Source organism: Bubalus bubalis, chromosome 7, assembly GCF_019923935.1.
Source record: "Bubalus bubalis isolate 160015118507 breed Murrah chromosome 7, NDDB_SH_1, whole genome shotgun sequence".
In the NCBI taxonomy this organism is placed as follows: Eukaryota; Metazoa; Chordata; class Mammalia; order Artiodactyla; family Bovidae; genus Bubalus; species Bubalus bubalis.
In genome coordinates this window covers 6,985,472-7,009,541 of record NC_059163.1, presented here as the reverse complement: position 1 = coordinate 7,009,541, position 24,070 = coordinate 6,985,472, and the positions used below count along the sequence as shown (strand labels likewise).

Genomic DNA, 24,070 nt, shown 5'->3' with positions numbered 1-24,070 from the left:
TTCTATGCTGCAACTTGGAGAAGGCAATGGCACCCCACTCCAGTACTCTTGCCTGGAAAATCCCATGGATGGAGGAGCCTGGTAGGCTGCAGTCCATGGGGTCGCTGAGGGTCAGACACGACTGAGCGACTTCACTTTCTCTTTTCACCTTCTTGCATTGGAGAAGGAAATGGCAACCCACTCCAGTGTTCTTGCCTGGAGAATCCCAGGGACGGGGGAGCCTGGTGGGCTGCCGTCTATGGGGTCGCACAGAGTCGGACACGACTGAAGCAACTTAGCAGCAGCAGCAGCAGCATGCTGCAACTTTGCTGAATTTGCTTATTTGCTTCCACAGTTTGTGCATGCATACTTGTGTGTGTGTGTGTGTGTGTGTATGCATTTGTGTGGAATCTTTAGGATTTTCTCTACAAAAGACCATATCATCTTATACCCTGAGGAAACCACAATTGAAAAAGATATATATTCCCCCAATGTTCATTGCAGTATTGTTTGCAATAACTGGAACATGGAAGCAACCTAGATGTCCATCAGCAGATGAATGGATGGGGAATTTGTGGTACATATACACAAGGAATATTACTCGGCTATAAACAGGAACACACTTGAGTCACTTCTAATGAGGTGGGTGAACCTAGGGCCTGTTATACAGATCGAAGTAAGTCTGAAAGAGAAAGACAAGTACTGTATATTAATGCTTATATATGGGATCTGGAAAGATAGTACGGATGATTCTACATGCAGAGCACCAAAGGAGACACAGATGTAAAGAAGAGACTTTTGGACATAGTTGGGGAAGGGGAGGATGGGATGATTTGAGAGAATAGCACTGAAACACACACATTACTGTATGTAAAATAGATGGCCAGTGGGAGTTTGATCCATGATGCAGGGAACCCAAAGCCAGTGCTCCGTGACATCCTAGAGGGGTAGGGTGGGGAGGGAGGTGGGAGAAGCATTCAGGAGGACACAGTATACCCATAGCAGATTCATGTTGATGTATGGCAAAAACCATCACAATATTGTAAAGTAATTATCCTCCAATTAAAATAAATAATAATTTTTTAAAGAAAGACCATGTCATCTGCACACAGAGATAATTTGACTTCTTCCCCTCCAATCTGGATGCCTTTTGTAACTTATTCTCTCTGTGTTAGTCTATTAGCTCTGTTAGTACTCTAGACTGGGGAGCTTATTAGGAGCAGAAATTTATTTCTCACAGTTCTGAAGCCTGAGAAATCCAAGATAAAGGCACCAGCAGATATGGTGTCTGGTAAGGAGGGTCTCCTTTTTCGTTCCTATGTGGCCGTCTTCTTCTTGTGTTCTCACATGGTAGAAGGGGCAAGGGAGCTCTCTGGGGTCTTTTTCATAAGGGCACTAATCTCATTCGTGAAAGCTCTACCCTCTCATGACCTAATCACCTCCCAAAGGCCCTGCCTCCAAATACCATCACACTGGGGATTAGTTTTCAACATCACAGTTTGGGAGGACACAGCCTACAGCTCTTGCCAAATGCCCAGGTCTGGATTTGTAGCACTGTGTTGAGTGCTAGAAGCTTGAGCTTCCTAGAAGTGGAGAGGGGGGCTTCCTTGCCTTGTTCCTCACCTTGGAGGAGGTGCTTTCAGTTTTTCACAACTGAGTGTGTTAGTTGTGGGCTTTTCATATATGACCTTTACCATGTTGAAGTAATTTCCTTCTGTTCTGAGTTTGTTGAATGTTTTTATCGTAAAAGGATGTTGAATTTTGTCCGATGCTTTTTCTGTATCCATTCGGGTGATCATGCGGTTTCTGGCCTTTGTTCTGTTAATGATGTGTGTTACATTGATTGATTTTCATATATTGAGTCCTTCTGGCACCCCTCCCCAACCTGCGCTGGGACTAATAAAAGGTTCAAGAGGCTGTTTCTCATGACCGATTTATAAACACTACTTATCTACCCTTTTTCTAGGCAAAACCTCGGATTCAGTGGTTTCCCTATTCCAAAAAGGTTTACGCTAAGGAAGTTGTGGGATTGTTTTAAGCTCATATGATTTCATTGTAGTTTTCTTCCTTAAACACTTGTTTACCTGAAGCATCCTCCTCTCCCCCAGAAAGAGAAAAAGAGACAGAGGGAAAGGGGAGGAAGGGAAGGATGGAGGGAAGAGACAGAAAAACAAATCTGGCAACCTTGAACTTTGAGAGTAAAAGAGGAAAGAAAGGAAGGAAGAATGAAAGACAAATAGATCATAAATCTCTTGAACTCAGAGAGAGAAAGCAGACAAACAGATGATACACCTGATGACCTTGAACTCTGAGAACTTAATACTGTGTGCTAAGCCAGGCAGCGAGCTTTCTGATGAGATTTCCATCAAGATTCCTCATTCTCTTTTCTTACGCTTACTCCATTATGTTGCCCAAAATTAAGAGAAATAAACATTTCAAGTCCACAAACATTCCCTGACATCAGAGCTCACTACTACTTGTCACTGCTTTTGGTCATGGGACCTGGAGCAACAAGCTAGATTCCCTCAGCTGCAGGAGCCTCGTTTATAAAATGAAGATCATAAAAGCCTTGGCTTCATGCCGCTGTCATGACAATGAAATCAGATGATACATAGCAAGCGCCCCGCAGAGGGGCTGGCACCAGCGTCCTCACCTTCTCCAGCTGGAAGAAGAACTTGATACTAAGTAACCAACACAAAGAATTCCCTCTTCTGAGGGTGAGGGTGATCATACAGCAGGCCCCGTCTTTATATGCACTACATTACTCCGAGCAGCTCCGTCATCAGGCATTGTTTTACAGTTCAGGAAATTCAGGTTCAAAGAGAACCAGCCCCTGTAGATGGTAGAGCCAGAACTGAAACTCCAGCCTACAGATGTCAGGGAAATCTGTTCTTTTTGGTTTTGCTATTGCTATTGTTGAAGTGTAACTGATTTACAATGTTATGTTAATTTCTGCTGTACAGCAAAGTGATTCAATCGTACACATATATACATTCCTTTTCATATTTTCTATTATGATTTATCACAGAATATTGAATATAGTTCCCACAACTTATCTCATTGATACTAAATGAATTTGTGTTTATAATTGCCGCACTACAGCCTCATTCTACACCCACAAATCTTAACTCTGATCGGTCTTTAAAGATAATGGTTTACAGTTGCCCAGGGAAAGTCCAATGCTGTCTGTATTTTACTCGTGGCCATGCTCTGGCTTCCCTGTGGTCACTTACTACCCAATGACCACAACACCAGCCCACCACATCCTGCCAACCAAGTCTGCCTGCTCTGTTGTTGTTCATTCTCTAAGTCTTGTCTGACTCTCTGCGACCCCGCGGACTGCAGCATGCCAGGCTTCCCTGTCCTTCACCATCTCCCAGAGTTTGTTCAAACTCCTGTCCATTGAGTTGGTGATGCCATCCAACCATCTCATCCTCTGTTGTCCCCTTCTCCCCTGCCCTCAATCTTTTCCAGTATCAGGATGAGTCAGCTCTTTGCCTCAGGTGGTCAAAGTACTGAAGCTTCAGCTTCAGCATCAGTCCTTCCAATGACTATTTAAGACTGATCTCCTTTAGGATAGACTGGTTGGATCCCCTTGCTGCCCAAGGGACTCTCAAGAGTCTTCTCCAACACCACAGCTCAAAAGCGTCAGTTCTTCAGCACTCAGCCTTATTTATGGTCCAACTTTCACATCCATACATGACTACTGGAAAAACCATAGCTTGGACTTGCTCACCTACGTCCAAATTTTTGACTCCCTCTTGATGGTTCACTCCCCAAACCTCTTATGGGTCTGGTCTGTTGCTCAATTCTACTCCCCCAGCTCCTGACCTTGAACCTATGACCTTCTCTATACTGTAGCATCCCTACAGGCTACAGGGCTCCAAGTGTTGTCAAGTCCAGATTGTCTTCAGATACTTAGATACAAGCATCCTTGATGATCTGGCGTCCCCCACTGCCCCAGGCACATGCCCAGAGGGGCCACCTCCCTGATGAACAGCAGTATAAACCCACGCACTGAAAGCTTCGGCTTCTAATTGCTATTCAAACATGTACATAGTCAACGACATATTCAGTGACATTCCAAATAAAGACGATAGCATTGCGCTGAACGGGTGCTTGTTCCAAATCAAATAAACATTTAGGAAAAAAGTACACATTACTGCCGCAATTCCAACTTGCACCATCTCTTAAGGGAGGAACTATCAAATGCTAAGTAGTTTCTTATGAACATAAATTTCTTCATTACTGACATCTGTTTTCCATTCATTTGTGTTGGTTTCTCTGATTAAAGCATCATTTCCGAGCCAATTTTTCAGTATCGATTGCAAATAAAGTTCAGAATCCAGTGAAATTTGATGCAAATGAAAGAAAAACAGATCATTTATTTTAGGCATACTTTTAAAAGTCACCAAGAGCTGGAGAGACTGACCCAGGAAACAAATGTTATAAAGTTCAGTACAAGACAAAGAGAACCTCCCAAAGGAGCGGCTCTTGGGAGTTGCCTTGGAGCCCAGCAGCTGGAGAAGGAAAGAAGATTCTAGTCAGAGGATGCACACTGATGTAGGAAATGTCAAAACTTCATCCATGCTGGAGTTCACGACCTCACAGGGAACTGGGTGGGGGGGTTGAATTACAGTACTAAGTAAAATATTTATATAAATAAAAATAAATAGTATGCTATATTCAGTAACATTTTTTTCTGAATATTATGTTTGACATTTTAAGAAAAAAAAAAAAAGAAAACTTTCTGGTTGGGGAGACACTAGCCAATTGTTTAGAAATATAGAGACAGCAAAGACCCCAGACTGGAGCATGCCTGAAATGCTAACTAACCAAGCCAGAGCCTTACGCCTTCTGTTTGGCCAGTCCAATCCTAGGAAGCAAGAGTCCTCTGCCTGGATCATCGCAGGGCCAGGTACCCGGCAACAAGGGACCACCCTGTACCTCAGAGCCCATCAGAACGGCTCAAACTGGCCCGTCCTAACCTGCTTACCCCGCCCTGCCCCCTCTTTCCCTCAGAAACCCCACAAAAGCTGAGGTAGAAGCCCTCACCCTCTTCTGTCTTCTCCTCCTGACCACCTTATTGCCTTTCCACATGCCCTGCATGGCACACCCTGCCCCCTGCTACAGAACCTGAGCCTCTCCTCTGTCTCTGCACGTGGCCACACCTGACTGTCCGTCTCTTAGGACAAAGAATATTAAACAGACCCATCTTTATTATTGGGCTTCCCAGGTGTGGCAAAGACCCCTCCTGCCAATGCAAGGGACATAAGAGATGTGGGTTCGATCCCTGGGTTGGGAAGATCCCCTGGAGGAAGGCATGACAACCTCTTCCAGTAGTTTTGCCTGGAGAATCCCATGGACAGGGGAGACTGGCAGGCTACAGTCCATAGGGCTGCAAAAAGTCAGACATGACCGAAGGGACTTAGCCTGCACACATCTTTATCATGAATTATCAAGAAAGGCATTTTCCCAAAAACTCCTTCATAGCAAAATTTCTCCAGGGCCATCTATTCGCATTCTATCTGCAGTCTTGAACTTTCTCCTCTAACTGAGATCCCCACTGCCTGTCGACCCTGTCCTTATTGAGGTCCCTGTGAACCACACATTCGCTCAGTTCTAGGGTCAGCTCTTCATCTACCTTCCTCAACAGTCAGCCGCACTCCCTGCACCTCGCACTTCCCCTCCTCAGCACTCAGCTCCTAGTCACCACTCTCCTGGGTCTTCCATCTCCCTCGCTGGCTGGACCTCCCCACCTCTTCGTGGGTTCCTGCACCCCAGCCTCTAACAGTTGGAGCCCCTAAGCTGGGTGATCAGCCCCCTTTCCTTAATCAACATTCATTCTCTCTGTCATCTCGAGACTTTCAATTCCAGCTTCTAGATACTGTAAGTATAACTGATCAGCCCCCGGTTTTTTAAAAATTTATTTAAATTGGAGGCTAACTACTTTACAATATTGTATTGCTTTTGCCATACATCAACATGAATCTGCCGCAGGTGTACATGTGTTCCCCATCCTGAACCCCCCTCCCACCTCCCTCCCCGTACTGAATGGGTAAGAAAGCTGTGGTACATATACACAGTCCCCGATTTTTATCTCCAGTCTGGGACTTTCTCAGACTAAATGTGAACTACCTACTCAAAACCACGTTTGCCTATCGCATAAGACAGCTCGCATTTTAATAGACTTGTGGAAGTATAACTTGCATATCATAAAATTCACCCATTGTAAATATACAATTCAATGACGTTTAGTAAATGTCTAGATCTGTGTAACCATCACTAAAATCCAGTTTTAGGACATTTTCATCACTCCAAAAGTTCCTTGATGCCTATTTGAAGCCACTGCCATCCCCAGCCCTAGACAAACACTGATTTGTGTTAAATATTTGAATTAAATATATTCCTGTAAATATGCCTTTTCTAGACATTTCATGTGAACAGAATCATACAATATGTAGCACTTTGTGTTTGACTTCTTTCCTTTAGCATAATGTTTTTCAAGATAATAAACGTGGTAGCGTATATCCTCACTGTGTTCCTTCTTATTGCCAAATCCTATTCCATCATCTGGATATGTGTGCACACATTTTATTTACATTCACCTAGTAATGGATATTAGGATTATTTCTAGTTTGGGGCCATTATAAGCCATGCTTCTATGAACCAGGTCATATGATGAATGTATATATTTAGCTTTATATGAAACTGCTAATCTGTTTCACAAAGTGGCTGTATCATTTCACTTTCCCACCAACAGTGTGTGAGAGTTTCTGTTTGTTCACTAAAAACAACTGATTTTATCTGTGATTTCCATTGAACCCTTTATAAGGCATGAACAGTGATATTTCATTGTGCTTTTAACCTAGTATTTCCCTAGTGCTTAATGATGTGGAGTATTTTTCAGATGCTTATTAGCCGCTTGTATATTATCTTAGTAAACTATTTAATTTTTTACACATTATTAATTGGATTCTTCATCTTACTGAGGAATTGTAAGAGTTCTCTATATACCCTGAATACAAGTACTTTATCCGGTCTATAGTTAGAAAGTATTTTCTCCAAGCAAATGTCTAACCTTTTCATCTTCTTTGCTTTATAATCGTATTTATGTGTTTATTTTGGCTGTGCTGGGGTTTTGTTGCTGCGTGGGCTTTTCTGTAGTTGCGCTGAGCAGGGGCTACTCTCTCGTTGTGGTGTGCAGGCTTCTCATTGCAGTGGCCTCTCTTACTGCGGAGCACAGGCTCTAGGGTGAGCAAGCTTCAGTAGTTGCAGCTCAAGGGCCCAATAGTTGCAGTCCCCAGGCTCTAGAGACATTACTTTGCCAACATAGGTCCATCTAGTCAAGGCTATGGTTTTTCCAGTGCTCATGTATGGATGTGAGAGTTGGACTCTAAAGAAAGCTGAGGGCCAAAGAATTGATGCTTTTGAACTGTGGTGTTGGAGAGGACTCTTGAGAGTCCCTTGGACTGTAAGGATATCCAACCAGCCCATCCTAAAGATCAGTCCTGGGTGTTCATTGGAAGGACTGATGTTGGAGCTGAAACTCCAATACTTCGGCCACCTCACGTGAAGAGCTGATTCATTGGAAAAGACCCTGACGCTGGGAAAGATTGAAGGTGGGAAGAGAAGGGGATGACAGAGGATGAGATGGTTGAATGGCCTCACCGACTCAATGGACATGAGTTTGGGTAAACTCTGGGAGTTGGTGATGGACAGGGAAGCCTGGCAATCTACGGTCCTTGGGGTCGCAAAGAGTCGGACACGACTGAGCAACTGAACTGAACTGAACTGAGGCTCTAGAGCCACAGGTATGTGGGATCTTCCTGGACTAGGGATCAAACCCATGTCCTCTGCATTGGTAGGCAGATTCTTTACCACTGAGCCACCAAGGAAGCCCCCTTTTCCAAAACAAAAGTTTTTAATCATGGTGAAGTCAAATTATCACTTCTTTTCTAATATGGATTGTATCTAAAAATTCTTTGTTAAACCCAAGGTCATGGACATTTTCTCGCATATTTTCTTTTGGAAGTTTCCTGTTTTTAGCTCTTACATTTAGTTAGGTCCATGAACTATTTTGAGACAACCCAAATGTTACTCGACTGAAACTGAGCTTCTGATCTCCTTCTTTCAACCCTGACCTGTTTCTCCTACAAAATTCTTCCAGTTTCAGAAGCTTTATCTACCATCTCTCCTCTTGGAAGTCTCTGAAGCTTATTAAAGTTGGTCATGAGGGTGGGAAAATCCTGGTCATCTCCATCTCACTAGAGAAGACATTTCATCTTTTCTGCTATTGTTGCTAGTCTCTCAGTTGCGTGTCCAGCTCTTTGCAGCCCTATGGACTGTAACCCTCCAGGCTCTTCTGTCCATGGGATTCTCCAGGCAAGAATACTGGAGTGGTTGCCATGCCTGCCTCCAGGGGATCTTCCCTACCCAGGGATCAAACCTGTATCTCCTGCATTGCAGGCAGATTCTTTACCATCTGAGCCACCAGGACAAGGTTGGAGTGGACAGATGTGGGTTGCCATGCCCGCCTCCAGGGGATCTTCCCAACCCAGGGATCGAACCCATGTCCCTCATGTCTCCTGCATTGGCAGGCAGGTTCTTTACCACTCATGCCACCTGGGAGGCCCCAGGTGAGAGATTTCTCCCAGACCCCTGGGAGAAAGATTTTGTAGTTGATGCTTGAACTGAATTCTCTAAGCCATCGGTCCCAAGAGTGGGTTGGGTAGACTGTGTACTCATACTCTGTCAGAGATTAACTGCCGCAAAAACATTTCAAGCTCAGAAGCTTTACCTACTATTTCCCTTCTTAGAAATTTGAGAAGCTTGTTTGAGACGGTCACCCTGGCATCTCCCACACAGCGCTTGGCCCTCCTGATGCTTCTGTTGTCTTTTCCACTCCGCTCAAGGCAATGTGGAAGGCTCAACCCGAGGCAAAACGGTCAGGTCAAAGCGTATCTATGATGTTCTTTACCACTCTTCAGAGTCTCAGGCCCGTTGGAAGCCCCATTGCCCTGTGAAATCACCATGATGGTGCCAGAGTGCAGGGACAATCTGCAAAGCTGGCGGGGCTGGTCTCACCCAGACAGATGGTCCCTGTACCTGCTGGCTGACGCTGCTATAGATGTGTGGCTTGAACTGCAGACACTGAGTTCTCACTGTTCTAGAGGTTGGGAGTCCAAATCAGGGTGCTGGGAGCACTTCCAAGATCGTGGAGGGAAGACCTTAGAAGCCTGCCTGCCTGTCCATAGAAACAAGGTCACATCGACTCAGGGGCAGTAGGTGAGAAGATTGGAAAATTATTTCAAAGGGCAGTGCCTTTTTTATTAGAAGGTGGTGTGTGTTTTCCGAGGAGTCAAGTATCACAGGAGTGTTTTAGAGAAAAATGGACGGTGTTCATCGTTTGACGAAGTCTGTAAAGAGAGAGACATGGGGTGCAGTGAGTGTGGGTGACGGGAGAAGGTGTCAGCACAGAGAAGATCTGGGAGCCGTTTGCAAACATGAGGCTGATGAGGCTCTCAGGCTCACAGGTCTGCTGGACAGCCGGGGAAGTGTTGTCAAATCCATTGATATAACCCCTGCTGCCCTGATGAAAAACATCCCTTGGCCACAGAATCCTGGACATTATGTATATATTTTTAATGGAATGTCTTGAAATTCTCTCATTGTCCATAAGCTCTTGCACACCCTCAAATCAAATCTTTCAAAATTCAAAGAATTGTTTGCATTGCACTCTTTCAGTCCAATATCTCTCATACCTTCATATTCCTCCATGTTTTCCTTTTCATTACAATGTGCCAGGTACAAAAGTCACCGACAGAGTCCTTGCCGTCAAGCAGGTCACATCCTAGCTGGGGAAATAACATCTCACCACCTAGTTGTACAGATCGGATTTAGAAATCTTTATACCCTCCAAAGTTGCTTCCCTGGTGGCTCAGAGGTTAAAGCATCTGCCCGCAATGTGGGAGACCTGGGTTCGATCCCTGGGTCAGGAAGATCCCCTGGAGAAGGAAATGGCACCCCACTCCAGTACTCTTGCCTGGAGAATCCCATGGAGGGAGGAGCCTTGTAGGCTACAGTCCATGGGGTCACAAAGTGTCGAACACGACTGAGCGACTTCACTTTTACTTTTCATACCCTCCAAATGTCTTTCACTAACACCGAGTGTATTTTTAAAAATCAAGAAAGAGCTATTTTTTACCCCCTCAACATTTTTCAAGACTTTTTAAACTAATACTTGCTAAAGAAGCCCCTTCCGTTTTATTCAGAGCAGATGGTTTTTAAATAAAATATCTTGTCTCTTTTAAACAATATAAAATTATTCTAATGAACTCTGTGTTTGTTGTTTTGTTGTTGCTTAGCGCTAAGTCATGGCCAACTCTTTTTGCGACCCCCATGGAGTGTAGCCCACGAGGCTCCTCTGTCCATGGGATTTCCCAGGCAAGAATACTAGAGTGGGTTGCCATTTCCTCCTCCAAAGGATCTTTCTGATCCAAGGATTGAACCTCATCTCCTGCATTGGTAGGTGGATTCTTTACCACTGAGCCATCAGGGAAGTCCCATGGAGTTCATTAGAACAATTTTATGAATTATATCTTGCCTCTTTTAAAGAGTAACTCACAAAATTATTCTAATGAATGCTATGTAGGCAGCAGCTATTTTAAGTCAACTTGAAAAACTAGATCTCTTTTAAAAATAAAAGAGGAGGAATAGTAAATAAACAAGAGGTTTTTTTTTGTTTTTTTTTTTTCATGTTCAAAGACATTGCTTCTTTCTGGGGGCAGAAGGAGGGGGGTGATCAGCCAGAGAGCAGGGGTCCAGTCTAGAAATCCTTCCCTTCTTTATCCGCCTAGGTGGTCCACACACACTTAATGACGCTTAACCTGTGCCCACCCTCTGTGGCTGGAGACCACAGAACCTGGGGGAGGAAGAAGATATTAATGCAATAACCACACAAATACATAAATTCAAAGTGTGACAAATGTGAAACAGAAAAAGTCACAGGCCTCTGACATGGGGATATGATCCACCATGGGTAGATGGTCTTTATTTATTTATTTATTTATTTTCTGTTTAACTTGCAAGTTTTGGGAAACAATGACTTGATTTTTAAAGTTGGCTTTAAAAAAAAAAAAAAAAAAACGCCAAAGGCCTGTTCAGGCTACTGAAGGAGATTCTTGTAAAGAACTTGAACCTCAGCCCGCACATGTAAGGCTGTGATCTTTAAGATGATTATTTCAGGCCTTCCACCAGGCACGGAGGAAGCCTCGGGCAGGTGGTTGGCACCTGATAAAGTAGGATTTTACATCCTTCTGTCACACGAAAGGAAGGACACTTGGCCTTGGCACTGAGTGACCAGGCTGCAGAAAGCTCCCTCTTCTACACAATCAGAGGCGAGGGGTCAGCACGGCGGGCTCTGCCCAGCGCAGCTTCCTCTCTCCCCACTGTTCCTTCCACCTGCTGATAAAGCATCTTGCCTTCTCTCTTTGTCTTTCACTTGTGAGCGTTCTTCCTTTAACAGGGCAGATGGCTACAGGATCAGAAAACTCCTCTCTCCATACTCTTTTTCTCAAATGTCAGCATCACCAGGGTAGAAACACTTCCTCGGTCTCCATCTCAGGCACTGGACCCCTTCCTGGAGCTCAGCATGCAGGACCAGTACACGTTCCCATATCCTGCCGGCATCTCAGACTTGTCCCAGCTCTGATTTACAGGAGTAAACCAATCCCCCTCCTCACCAGTACCCCCTAGGCTGGCATGCCTCCACTTTTTCTCTCTCAGGAGCCCCAAATCCATACTTACCTCAGCCGAAACCTCAGACACGTTCGCCTTCTCTAAACTGGGGGTCCTCCGGACTTGAGTGTGTCTTAAAAATTACCCAGATGGTGGCTACAGGTTCTGCAGGTGGTGGCTACAGGTTCTGATTTAGTGGATCTGTCTGGGGTTAGGCCTGAGCGTTTGCCGGTCCACCAATTGCCCAGAAGGTGCTGCTGCTGGGGGAATTAGTGCTCGCCTCGGGCTTCCCTCATGACTCAGCTGGTAAAGAATCTGCTGGCAATGTGGGAGACCTAGGTTTGATCCCTGGGTTAGGAAGATCTCCTGGAGAAGGGAAAGGCTACCCACTCCAGTATTCTGGCCTGGAGAATTCCATGGACTGTATAGTTCATGGGGTCGCAAAGAGTCAGACACAACTGAGCAACTTTCACTCCCCATCATCACTAGGAACCACCGTGTCATCTTTTTGTGGCCTCTTTGCAACCATGCCCACTGGCTCCCTCTTTATTATCCCAGCTGGGGTCTCTCCATCTCCACCCCAACCATCCTGTGCCTGCAGCCCTAGGAGCAGCTCCAGAAAATGCTGCTTCTCCTTCTCTGCTCTCCATGTTCTTCAAGGCATCCCCACCACATAGAAAATATATTCCAGTTTCTTTCATGTAACATCAGAGGCTCTCCGTGACTTGACCCCAAACTCCTTCTGCAATCTTTTCTTCTACTTCCTCCCAGTAGAGCCCTCTCTCCTTTAAGTATCGTAACATTCTGTTCCCCAAGCCTTTTGTTGTATTCCTATCCCTTTCATTATGGTGTAGAGCATTTAGGATCAAATCCTAAGCACTGTACCTCCTGAGTATGCAATCATCATCCCAGTCACTTTTTTGAAGACTTTTTTAGTATTTATTTTTATTTATTCATTTGGCTGTGTTGGCTCTTGGTTGCAATACACGAGACCTTTCAGTTGTAGCATGTGGGACCCATTTCCCTGAAAAGGGATCAAACCCAGGTCCCCTGCACTGAGAGCAAGGAGTCTTAGCCACTGAACCACCAGGGAAGTCCCACAATGCCAGTTACTCCAGGGTCTTCATCTTCAAGAGGCCTAGTGAGTGATCCCTCCTAGCAGGAATGGCATAAAGTTGATGAGAAGATGCAGTCAGTCAACACATTATCACAGAGCCTGGGACATAATAGCTAAACAACATTTCATGATATTTATGTATAGGTTTGTGCTAAGTCACGTCAGTCGTGTCCAACTCTTGGCAACCCCATGGTCTGTAGCCTGCCAGGCTCCTCTGTCTATGAGGATTCTCCAGGCAAGAATACTGGAGTGGGTTTGCCATGCCCTGCTCCAGGGGATCTTCCCAACCCAGGGATCGAACCTAGGTCTCCTGTGGCTCCTGCCTTGCAGGCGGATTCTTTACTGCTGAGCCACGAAGAGTTTATGTACAGGTTTAATACTATGTACAAAATAAATGTTGTCTGTTCAATATAGCCCAAGGCTATGGCTTGAGCCTGTAGAAAAACTTTCTCTGATCGAAGCTATCAGCGTTGTTGAAAGTCGAACCCCAAAATCAATCAATAGTCATTCATTCATCCAAGGAGCCTATTGTCAAATCAATAAATTCAAGAGCTTCTTCCCAATGGTAATTGAACTGGTGTGCTTGCGCCTTGAAAAATCAAGTGTCATTCGTTCAATTCTTAGTTAAGTCCACGTGTCAGCCCTGGTAGGACCGAGGTTGTCACTGTCTGTCTTAAAGAAGCCAAGACACGTCCTTATTACGTCACATGGTGGGGGTGTTGCTCAGCTTTATCTCATGATGGCTTATGTGAAATTCTAAATTTGCAAAATAAAATGATATTCTCTTGTTATTTTTTAATCTAATCTTCCCTTTGGAAGAAAAAGATGTTGTTTTAAAGTAATTTTCTTGTATTGTTTTAGGCTTGCCTCCAATCCCTTCAGCTTCCAGAACAGGCTTTGCAGAATTTTCCATGAGAGAACGCATGAGGGAGAAATTGCAGGCTGCAAGGGTGAGAGAAACCCCAGAGATATTTTGCTCGGCGCCGATTACCTTGCTTCCAGTCTTGTCTAGCTTGATTCATTTGCTCAAAACTGCGTGAATTTGAATACTGTTAAATTTGTTTTCATGCTCCAAAGGTTAATGCAGCATTTAACTATGAGCACAGATGAAAGTTACACTTAAGAAGAATGTAATGTCCTTCTTCTAAACCATTGTTTTTACCTCTTAAAGAAGCATAACATGCGTATTTTACTGACTGATTTCCTCCCGAGATGGTGACTGAGGTTTCGTAGCATCACTGACATTCTGTAGCAGTAATTTTCTCTTCGACTTTTTAGTCCAAAGCAGAAAGTGTGCTCCTGCAGGAAATTCCCACCCCTCGGCCCAGGCGCTTACGAAGACCCACCGAGAAAGAAGCGGAGACTGAATTTGGCACGGAGGTGAGAAATAGGCCACCCCTACTTTGTGACCAAAGACAGTGATGCCAAATAGAAATGTTCCAGCAAAAGTTCTAGAACAGAGCTATGCACAGAGGGGCTGTTAAACACTCATTAATAACAATAGCTGCTATTTATAGATGCTACTTGGTGCTGGGCATTTTGCCAAGTCTTTCCCCATGTTATTAGATGCCCTTATCCCAACACCTCTATGAGTTGGGTACCATAATTTTCATTCACATTTGACATATGAGGTTCAGAGGGCCTGTCAAGCCATCCCCAGGTCACAGAGCACGTGTGTGGACAAGTCAGTATTGGATTCCAGCTCTGTCTCATTCCCAGTGTGTCTCATGGGTCAGTGGTGCTGGGTCCATGGATCTTGCTGGCAAACAGAGAAAGAGATAAGAATAGAATCCAATCGTGGGGATTTTGAGTGTTACACTAAGGTGCCCCGATGGTTTTTTCTTAGCCACGGAAAGCAACTGACAATAGGATCGGGTGGTGATTTGAATGCACCGGGGTGACTTGTTTGAGTCTGAGATGCTAGTGAGACACCTCAGCGTGCTCCTCAGATGCACAGAGAGGCAGGGACCTGGCCTGGAGACACAGATTTAGGAAGTATTTGAACTGTGGTGAGTTTTGAAGTTTTAAGGGTGTGAATGACGATGGTCCCACACTTGGAGAAAAACTGACAATAAAGGCCCACGAGGCAAAGAGGAAGCCTGTTAAAGACCGAAAGATGTATCAGCCATGTGGCTGAAGGACCAACACATCTAGGGTGGAAGAAGGAGCATAAAGATCAACAGGGCACATGGCTCAGTGAAGTGTTTGCAAGTCTAACCCAGTGGTGTGTTGATGATGATGGTTTTGGTTGTTTTTAAAGTCTAAGCATTAGGGATATTTCTGGAGCAAAGTCACAAATTTCTTAGATGATGCCTTTTCTTTTTCTATAATGAGATGTTACAGATTTTCATTTACCTATATTCATCCCCAACAAGCCAGAGATTGCATGATTACAGGGAAAGTTGCAGTCATGCTCATAGGTTTTCAGAACACTCACTTGGTCCCCTAAAATGGCTTCATGACAACTGGCTACTCTGTTCTACAGAGGACACATTTCTTTTTCTTTATTTCCAATTTATTTTCTTCCATGAGAGCCGTAAGTGTAAGATCCATAGTTCTAAAGTATTGGAAAATAAAGAAAAAGTACCAAGACTTTCCTGGTGAGCAGGTGGTTAAAACTTCATCTTCCAATGCAGAGGGTGAGAGTTTGATCCCTGGTCAGGGAACTAATATTCCACATGCTTCTTGGTCCAAAAATCCCAAAACATAAGAACAGAAGCAATATTGTAATAAATCTAATAAATTCAATAAAGACTAAAATAGTCCACATCAAAAAAAATGTTATTTTAAAGGAAAAAGTCCCTAAAATCCCATTATTATGACACAGATACTTTGGTTGTTTTGGTAGGTGTGTGAGTAAGCAATAGGAGGGTGTTGTCTCCCATGTCTGGTGTTGTCTGCACCTTCTTGATGGATAATCCTTTCACACAATCGTGGTAGTTTTAGCTTGTCCAATAGGCCATGAATACGATATCCAAATCAAGTTGGTAGTTTTAGAAGTAAAAATATACTCCTTTGGCTCACAGAGTTGTTTATTTCTCTTTGTGAGCAGGAACTTGACCTTTTGTCTAACAGAGTGCATAGCTCCTAAGAGCCACTCTCTGAAAGTGAGGCAAACACCACATGCCTTGTCCGCGGACCTGATCTCAGATTTCCAATGGAACATATCACTCACAAGCACAGTTATTCATGTACATACCTTAGCCCAGAAGAAGAATATAAAAAGCAGTCGATTTTGGTCCTATGGGGCAAAGAGCACATGAAAAGGCCAGGTGCTGGACCTCAGCTGCCCAGCACTAAATTCTGGCACTCTCACTCACTAGCTGCATGACCTTGGATGTGTAACTTAAAGAAGTGGGAATAACACAGAACATTTGACTCCTTGGTCTCCACTAGGCATGACCAAAATGTCTCTGTTTTGTGGACCTGGCTCATTGTCCCAGGTGCCCCAGGTTCTGATCCCTTGACACACTCTACCTGTCGCCAGCATCTCTCGGAGGCTCCTTCCTGCCGGGTGTCCAGTGGACTCTGAACACACAGCAGTGACAGTCAGGGCCCCTTTCAAGGAGCCCAGTGGGGATGACAGGCAGGTGACCAGACAGTGGAAGTGCAGGCTAGTTAAGATCCATGGTGGGTGCCTTGAGGAAGCCTTGGAAAGGGCACTTCCCTTGGGGTCAGGTTATGTAAAATATGAAGTGTTTTGCCTTAGGCAATGGTTTCTTATCTGTGACTCAAAAACACAAGTGGCAAAAGAATACATCAGTACACTGGACTTCATCAGAATTAAACACGTTTCCATTTCAAAGGAAACCAAGAAAAAAGTGAAAAGATGGGAATGCAAACTAGTACAGCCACTATGGAGAACAGTGTGGAGATTCCTTAAAAAACTGGAAATAGACATGCCTTATGATCCAGCAATCCCACTGCTGGGCATACACGCTGAGAAAACCAGAAGGGAAAGAGACACGAGTACCCCAATGTTCATCGCAGCACTGTTTATAATAGCCAGGACATGGAAGCAACCTAGATGTCCATCAGCAGATGAATGGATAAGAAAGCTGTGGTACATATACACAATGGAGTATTATTCAGCCATTAAAAAGAATACATTTGAATCAGTTCTAATGAGGTGCATGAAACTGGAGCCTATTATACAGAGTGAAGTAAGCCAGAAAGAAAAACACCAATACAGTATACTAACACATATATATGGAATTTAGAAAGATGGTAACAATAACCCTGTGTACGAGACAGCAAAAGAGACACTGATGTATAGAACAGTCTTATGGACTCTGTGGGAGAGGGAGAGGGTGGGAAGATTTGGGAGAATGGCATTGAAACATGCAAAATATCATGTATGAAATGAGTTGCCAGTCCAGGTTCGATGCACGATACTGGATGCTTGGGGCTGGTGCACTGGGACGACCCAGAGGGATGGAATGGGGAGGGAGGAGGGAAGAGGGTTCAGGATGGGGAACACATGTATACCTGTGGCGGATTCATTTTGATATTTGGCAAATCTAATACAGTTATGTAAAGTTTAAAAATAAAATAAAATTAAAAAAACCAAAAAAACAAAAAAAACAAAACAAAACAAAAAAAAGAGGTAGACTGGGAGAAAATATATACAAAATATAGAGATATAAGCCTATTGAGAAATAACAAGTAACTACAATGTATATCCTGAATGGGATTCCGTAACAGATGAAAAAGGACATTAGGTGGCAATCTGTGGAAATAAGAATAAAGTATAAACTTTAGTTAATAATGTACTATTAGTCCCTTATGACAAATGTACTATATTAATATATTAATAACTGGGGAAACTGGGCATGCATACACTGGAATTCTCTGTATCATTATTACTACCTTTTTAATCATTTTGTAAATCTAAAATTGTTCTAAAATTAAAAGATTATTTTAAAATGTGAAAAAAAAAAAGTGAAAAGACAAACATGCATAATGGGAGAAATTATTTGCAAATCATTTATCTTGATTAGTATCATTCCTCATACTGAGAATATATAAAAATTGGAGATATCTGCAAGACCATCTAGATTAGGCTGTCTTTAGGGAATTAAAAATATTGACTAGTAGTTAGAAGAGAGGTAATTATGCTTTGGTCAAAGTAATGAGACTTGAGATTGTCTAGCTCAAGCTAGAAGAGGGTCATAGAGCCTTCTTGGAGGTTACAACAAATTCAAGGATGAGAAAGAATTCTTAGCTGGACACAGCACACATCATCACAGGCATTCACTTGAAATTGAATATTATTACTTTAAGCTTTTATGAAGATACTATAGATAATAGTTCTTTAAAATTTAATTCTGCACACAGTCATTTTAAACATATTTAATGGCTTTTCTTATGCTAATATAATTTATAAACTTTTAAATACTTTGAGATTTTGACAAAAATTAAATTACCACCGTTTTGATCAAGTCCATACATATCATAGTAAAACTGTCAATCTTATAATTTTAAAAGATACCAAAGAAATTATATTGTCCAAACTTACTGTCCTTTCTGTCAAGCTGATGCAGAAAGAGATGGAAAGAAACAGAAAGAATAAAATACTGATCTCCACATACACATATTTGCCAAATGGAATTTTACCTACTTATTTTATTTTTTAAATTGCTAACGTTAGACTTTCTGCCTGGTCTTCTTCTGTTTTATTATCATTCTTTAGATGTCTCTAAAACCTAAGGCTTGCCTATACAGAGCTAAGCTTCTCGTCTCTCTGATCAGTTGACTCCTTGGCTTATTTATGTGTTTCAAATGTATCAGTCTCTGTCTTGGGCTCTAGGAGGTGAAGGATTCTGAGGCAGACAGGAGCAGAATGGCATCTTCAACAGTGAGCAAGAAAGGTTTAGCCTTATTTTATGAGAAAGACTGAACTTAGCAGACCCTTAGAAAGCCTTCCTGACCCTTCCCTGGTGGCTCAGTGGTAAAGAATCTGCCTACCAAGCAGGAAATATGGGTTCGATCCCTGAGTCGAGAAGATTCCCCTGGAGAAGGAAATGGCAACCCACTCCAGTATTCTTGCCTAGGAAATCCCATGGACAGAGGAGTCTGGTGGGCTATGGTCCATGCAGTCACAAAAGAGTTGAACACAACCTAGTGACTAAACCACCACCACCAATTTTTAAACGTGTTTATCCTTACATTACATAATACTCATCTGCTTCTTTCCTTGTCTTCAAAAGAGCCACTTAAAATTCTGGAATTTACCAAGACAAATATTAACTCTGCATTGCACTGTGAAATTTATTCATTACCACTGCTTCAACCTTTGTATAATTGAATGCTATTAGTTAAGTATTTGGGCTTCCCTGATAGTTCAGCTGGTAAAGAATCTGCCTGCAATGCAGGAGACCCCACTTTGATTCCTGGGTCAGGACAATCCCCTGGAAAAGGAATAGGCTACCCACTCCGGGATACATGGGCTTCCCTGTTGGCTCAGATGGTAAAGAATCCACCTGCAATTCAGGAGACCTGGGTTCTATCTCTGGATTGGGAAGATCCCCTGGAGGAAGGCATGGCATTTTTGCCTGGAGAACCCCATGGACAGAAGAGCCTGGCAGGCTTCAGTCCGTAGAGTTGCAAAGAGTCAAACACGACTGAAGCAACTTAACACGCACGCACAGTTATCTATTTAACCTACTACTGCAAAATGAGAAAATGGAGGGAAAGCACAGAATCTTACATAAATCAGAATTGTATGTATTCTCTTAATATCATGATAGATTGCACCCAACTGATGCCCTCATTTTTATTCTGCCCATTGCTGGACATTCAGCTGCACTTGCGTGGAATTTCATAGCACCTTAGCTTGCTGTTCCAAGTATTTCTAGCTTTCATCACAGAATGTCTCTGGATAAATGCCTGAGGAGACCCACTCAGCCATTCTGAGATTCACACAAAACTGGAAGAGCCAGGGCCTGGGGCAACCCTTACCCACTTGTACTTATTTACAACCAGATGTGGTTGACGCTCTTCATCATAGACTGTTTCAAGATGATCCTCTGTGAGCTGGATAATCTATTGATCTTTAGGGTGAAATAGCATTTCCATTTGGAGGTTTATTGACTGTAAAATTTTGTATTCATTTAGTCATGAGAGAGACAGAGCTGAGGAAGAAAACAATCAGCCACTTTACCATTCAAATATATTTGTAAACATTTCATTCCCTAGAAATTGTGAGATGCATCAATGGTCAGAAGATAAAGCCTTTTGAGGGCTAATGCTTGTTTTTTTTAATAATCCTCAGTTTCTTGCTTTAAATGATGTATCTGTTATTTTTTTCCATTTGTATAGCTGGATAGAGAGGTACAAAGGACTCAACAAGAACATGACTCCCACGGTCATTCAAGAGTAAAGTTCCACGATTCTGTACGAAAAATCAAGTCTAAACTCCCGGTGAGAAATCCTGTCTTTTAAAATCATGCTACCTTTAAATTATGTAGGCTTTAAATCATGTATCTTATTGATTTGTTTCTGTTTTTTCAAAATTGTCAATGAGAGATAACTATACACGTAAGCTGACTCCTACTACATGAAATATGCAAGAAAAAAATATGAGGAATGAGTCCTACTTTTAAATCCTAGAATCTTATGGAGAAATTAGAAAGGAAAGCTGCCTATTGTTGGGAAAGAAAAATGCCTGGAAGGACAGGAAATGTTCTTGATAAGCTGATTTGTTCAGCTGTGAAGTTGTTACCAGCTTTTATTATGGGAAAAAGGGAGATACTAATGCAAGAATTAAAACAAACCAGAAATGGTATTTTTTCAAAGTTTAACAAACCCTGTATTGCTCATAATTAAAAGTATCTCAGCACTGGCCTATAAATCACTTTTTGGCATCTTAATCATCTTTTCTAAAGCTTTTAACTTCTGTGAATAATATGTTTTTGTGTTTGTAGAAAGGTAAATAATTGCTGATTTATATTTTTTAAAAAGTAACTCATTAAAGTTACTTAACTAAGGAGGCCTGTCGTATTTGTTAAAGTTCATTACCATCAACAGGTAATGTGTTTAGGAAGCCTGGAATGCTCTTAGCGTCCAGCCAGCTGTCAGTGAACTGTGCAGAGCTTATGTCAGCACAGATAATCTGAAATTCTATTGCTTGCTTCCTCTCTGTAGGTTCCACCTGGCTTCCCTTCTGCTGAGGAAGCGTATAACTTCTTTACTTTCAACTTTGATCCCGAACCAGAGGAATCAGAGGAAAAACCAAAAGCCAAAAATAGACATGGAGCTAACCGAGAGGAAAAGGAAGGAGAGGAAGAAGAGCCACCTGTACAGGAAGGAGTAAGCAAAATGGTATTTAGTATAAGAATAGTAATGAGGAGAGGGAAGACCTTAACGGTGGTAGTGATGATCACGTTGGTGGTGATGGTGGTGATGATGATGGTGATGATGATGATGGCCGTGATGCTGGCAGTGGTGATGGTGGTGGTGATGATGGTGATGGGTGGTGATGGTGGTGATGATGTGGTGATGGTGGTGATGGTGGTGATGGTGGTGGTGGTGATGGTGGTGATGGTGGTGGTGATGATGGTGGTGATGGTGGTGGTGATGATGGTGGTGATGATGATGATGGCCGTGATGCTGGCAGTGGTGATGGTGGTGGTGATGATGGTGATGGGTGGTGATGGTGGTGATGATGTGGTGATGGTGGTGATGGTGGTGATGGTGGTGGTGGTGATGGTGGTGGTGATGGTGATGGTGATGATGATGATGGTGGTGGTGATGGTGATGGTGATGGTGATGGTGGTGGTGGTGATGGTGGTGGTGATGGTGATGGTGATGGTGATGGTGATGATGGTGGTGATGATGGTGGTGATGGTGATGGTGATGATGATGGTGGTGATGGTGGTGATGGTAGTGATGATGATGATGATGTCCTAACTAGGAAGAAAGTGGCTAGGAGCAAACACACCACCACCATATAGATCAGCTCATCCACATCCTGAGCTCTTCAGATGATTCAGAAGGATAAACAGGGCTCTTTTAAAGGGTTTGTTAAAATAGATGGCTGGCCATTTTTCCAAGTTCCCAATCTAGTAGGTCTTCCCTGGGACGAGAGACCTTACTTTTTGGCACCAGGTCTAGATACAGGTGGTCTGGCTAACCTGCCTCTTGAGAAACCTATATGCAGGTCAGGAAGCAGCAGTTAGAACTGGACATGGAACAACAGACTGGTTCCAAATACGAAAAGGAGTCCGTCAAGGCTATATATTGTCACCCTGTTTATTTAACTTATATGCAGAGTACATCATGAGAAACGCTGGGCTGGAAGAAGCACAAGCTGGAATCAAGATTGCCAGGAGAAATATCAATACCTCAGATATGCAGATGACACCACCCTTATGGCAGAAAGTGAAGAGGAACTAAAGAGCCTCTTGATGAAAGTGAAAGAGGAGAGTGAAAAAGTTGGGTTAAAGCTCAACATTCAGAAAATGAATCATGGAATCTGGTCCAGATCATGGATCTGGTCCCATCATGGGAAATAGATGGGGAAACAGTGGAAACAGTGTCAGACTTTATTTTTGGGGCTCCAAAATCACTACAGATGGTGATTGCAGCCATGAAATTAAAAGACACTTACTCCTTGGAAGGAAAGTTATGACCAACCTAAATAGCATATTGAAAAGCAGAGACATTACTTTGCCAACATAGGTCCGTCTAGTCAAGGCTATGGTTTTTCTAGTGGTAATGTATGGATGCAAGAGTTGGACTGTGAAGAAAGCTGAGCACCAAAGAATTGATGCTTTTGAACTGTGGTGTTGGAGAATACTCTTCAGAGTACCTTGGACTGCAAGGAGATCCAACCAGTCCATCCTAAAGGAGATCAGTGCTGGGTGTTCATTGGAAGGACTGATGCTGAAGCTGAAACTCCAATACTTTGTCCACCTCATGCAAAGAACTGACTCATTTGAAAAGAGCCTGATGCTGGGAGGGATTGGGGGCAGGAGGAGAAGGGGACGACAGAGGATGAGATGGCTGGATGGCATCACTGACTCGATGGACATGAGTTTGAGTGAACTCCGGGAGTTGGTGATGGACAGGGAGGCCTGGTGTGCTGTGATTCATGGGGTCGCAAAGAGTCAGACATGACTGAGCGACTGAACTGAACTGAACTAGATACAGGAGATCATGGAGAAAAGAAGAATGATCATAGCTTTAAAAGAGCCTGGAATGAACTTAACTGGAAAAGAAGAGAGAGTGGGTTTAAAAACAAACAGCTAGAAGAGATCAAGCCCTGATCCTTTGGAGTGGGAGCACAGACTCCAAGACCCTAGACTACCAGAGAACTAACCCCAGGGAGTATCAAATAGTGAGAACTCACACAAAGAAAATCACCTGAATACAAGACCCGGCATCACCCAACCACCAGTAGCACCCTGTGCAGGACACCTCATCTAAACAACAGACTAAACAAAACTACAAACCCAATCACCAGCAGACAGGATTACCACCTCACTCAGCCTTGCCCATCAGAGGGAAAACAAACAAATAAACAAACAAACAAAAATTCACAAATCTCACCCTATAAGCTTATACCAATCACTGGACCAACCTTAGGAGGACAGAAACCAAAAGGAAGAAAGAATTCAACCTTGAAGCCTGGGAAAAGGAGACCTCAAACACAATAAGTTAAAAAAATAATAATGAAAAGGCAGAGAAATCCTACACAGATGAAGGAACAAACTAGAAACCCAAGTCCAAACAAATGAAGAGGAAATAGGCAAACTACCTGGAAAAGAATTCAGAATAATGATGGTAAAGATGATCAAAAACCTTGAAAACAAAATGGAGAAAATGCATGAATCGATTAAGCAAGACCTAGAAGAATAAACATTCAGAGACAAACAGCACAATTACTGAAATTAAAACTACTCTAGAAGGAATCAATAGCAGAATATCTGAAGCAGAAGAACAAATCAATGAGCTGGCAGATAAAATGGTGGAAGTAACTTCTGAAGAGCAGAATAAAGTAAAAAGAATGAAAAGAACTGAGGATAGTCTCAGAGACCTCTGGGACAATATCAAACGCAGGTCCTAAAAGTGCTGTGAATGCTAGGTTCACATTACTTTCTGTAGCCTCAATTTCACCCTATAATTTGGGGGGTGGGGGCCTTGATTAAGTATATTCAGCTTTCTCTCTCTCGTGGGGAAAAAAAGTGGAGCAATACAGTTTGCAGATTTTTCTTGCTAGACTCCACACAAGGA

At 43.0% G+C, this 24,070-nt stretch overlaps 1 protein-coding gene across 4 annotated transcripts in view; it reads left to right on the top strand.

Annotated features, from left to right (window-relative positions):
* CC2D2A (coiled-coil and C2 domain containing 2A) overlaps positions 1-24,070 on the top strand; it is a 131,544-nt gene that overhangs the window by 19,508 nt on the left and 87,966 nt on the right. For 3 of the 4 annotated variants that reach the window (XM_006054939.4, XM_044945626.2, XM_044945625.2), the window contains 4 exons: positions 13,697-13,785; positions 14,114-14,215; positions 20,156-20,257; positions 20,981-21,157. In XM_006054939.4, coding sequence (XP_006055001.3) covers positions 13,697-13,785; positions 14,114-14,215; positions 20,156-20,257; positions 20,981-21,157 — 470 coding nt within the window. The remainder of the gene's footprint in view (positions 1-13,696; positions 13,786-14,113; positions 14,216-20,155; positions 20,258-20,980; positions 21,158-24,070) is intronic. The other variant, XM_044945624.2, reaches the window with a different exon arrangement.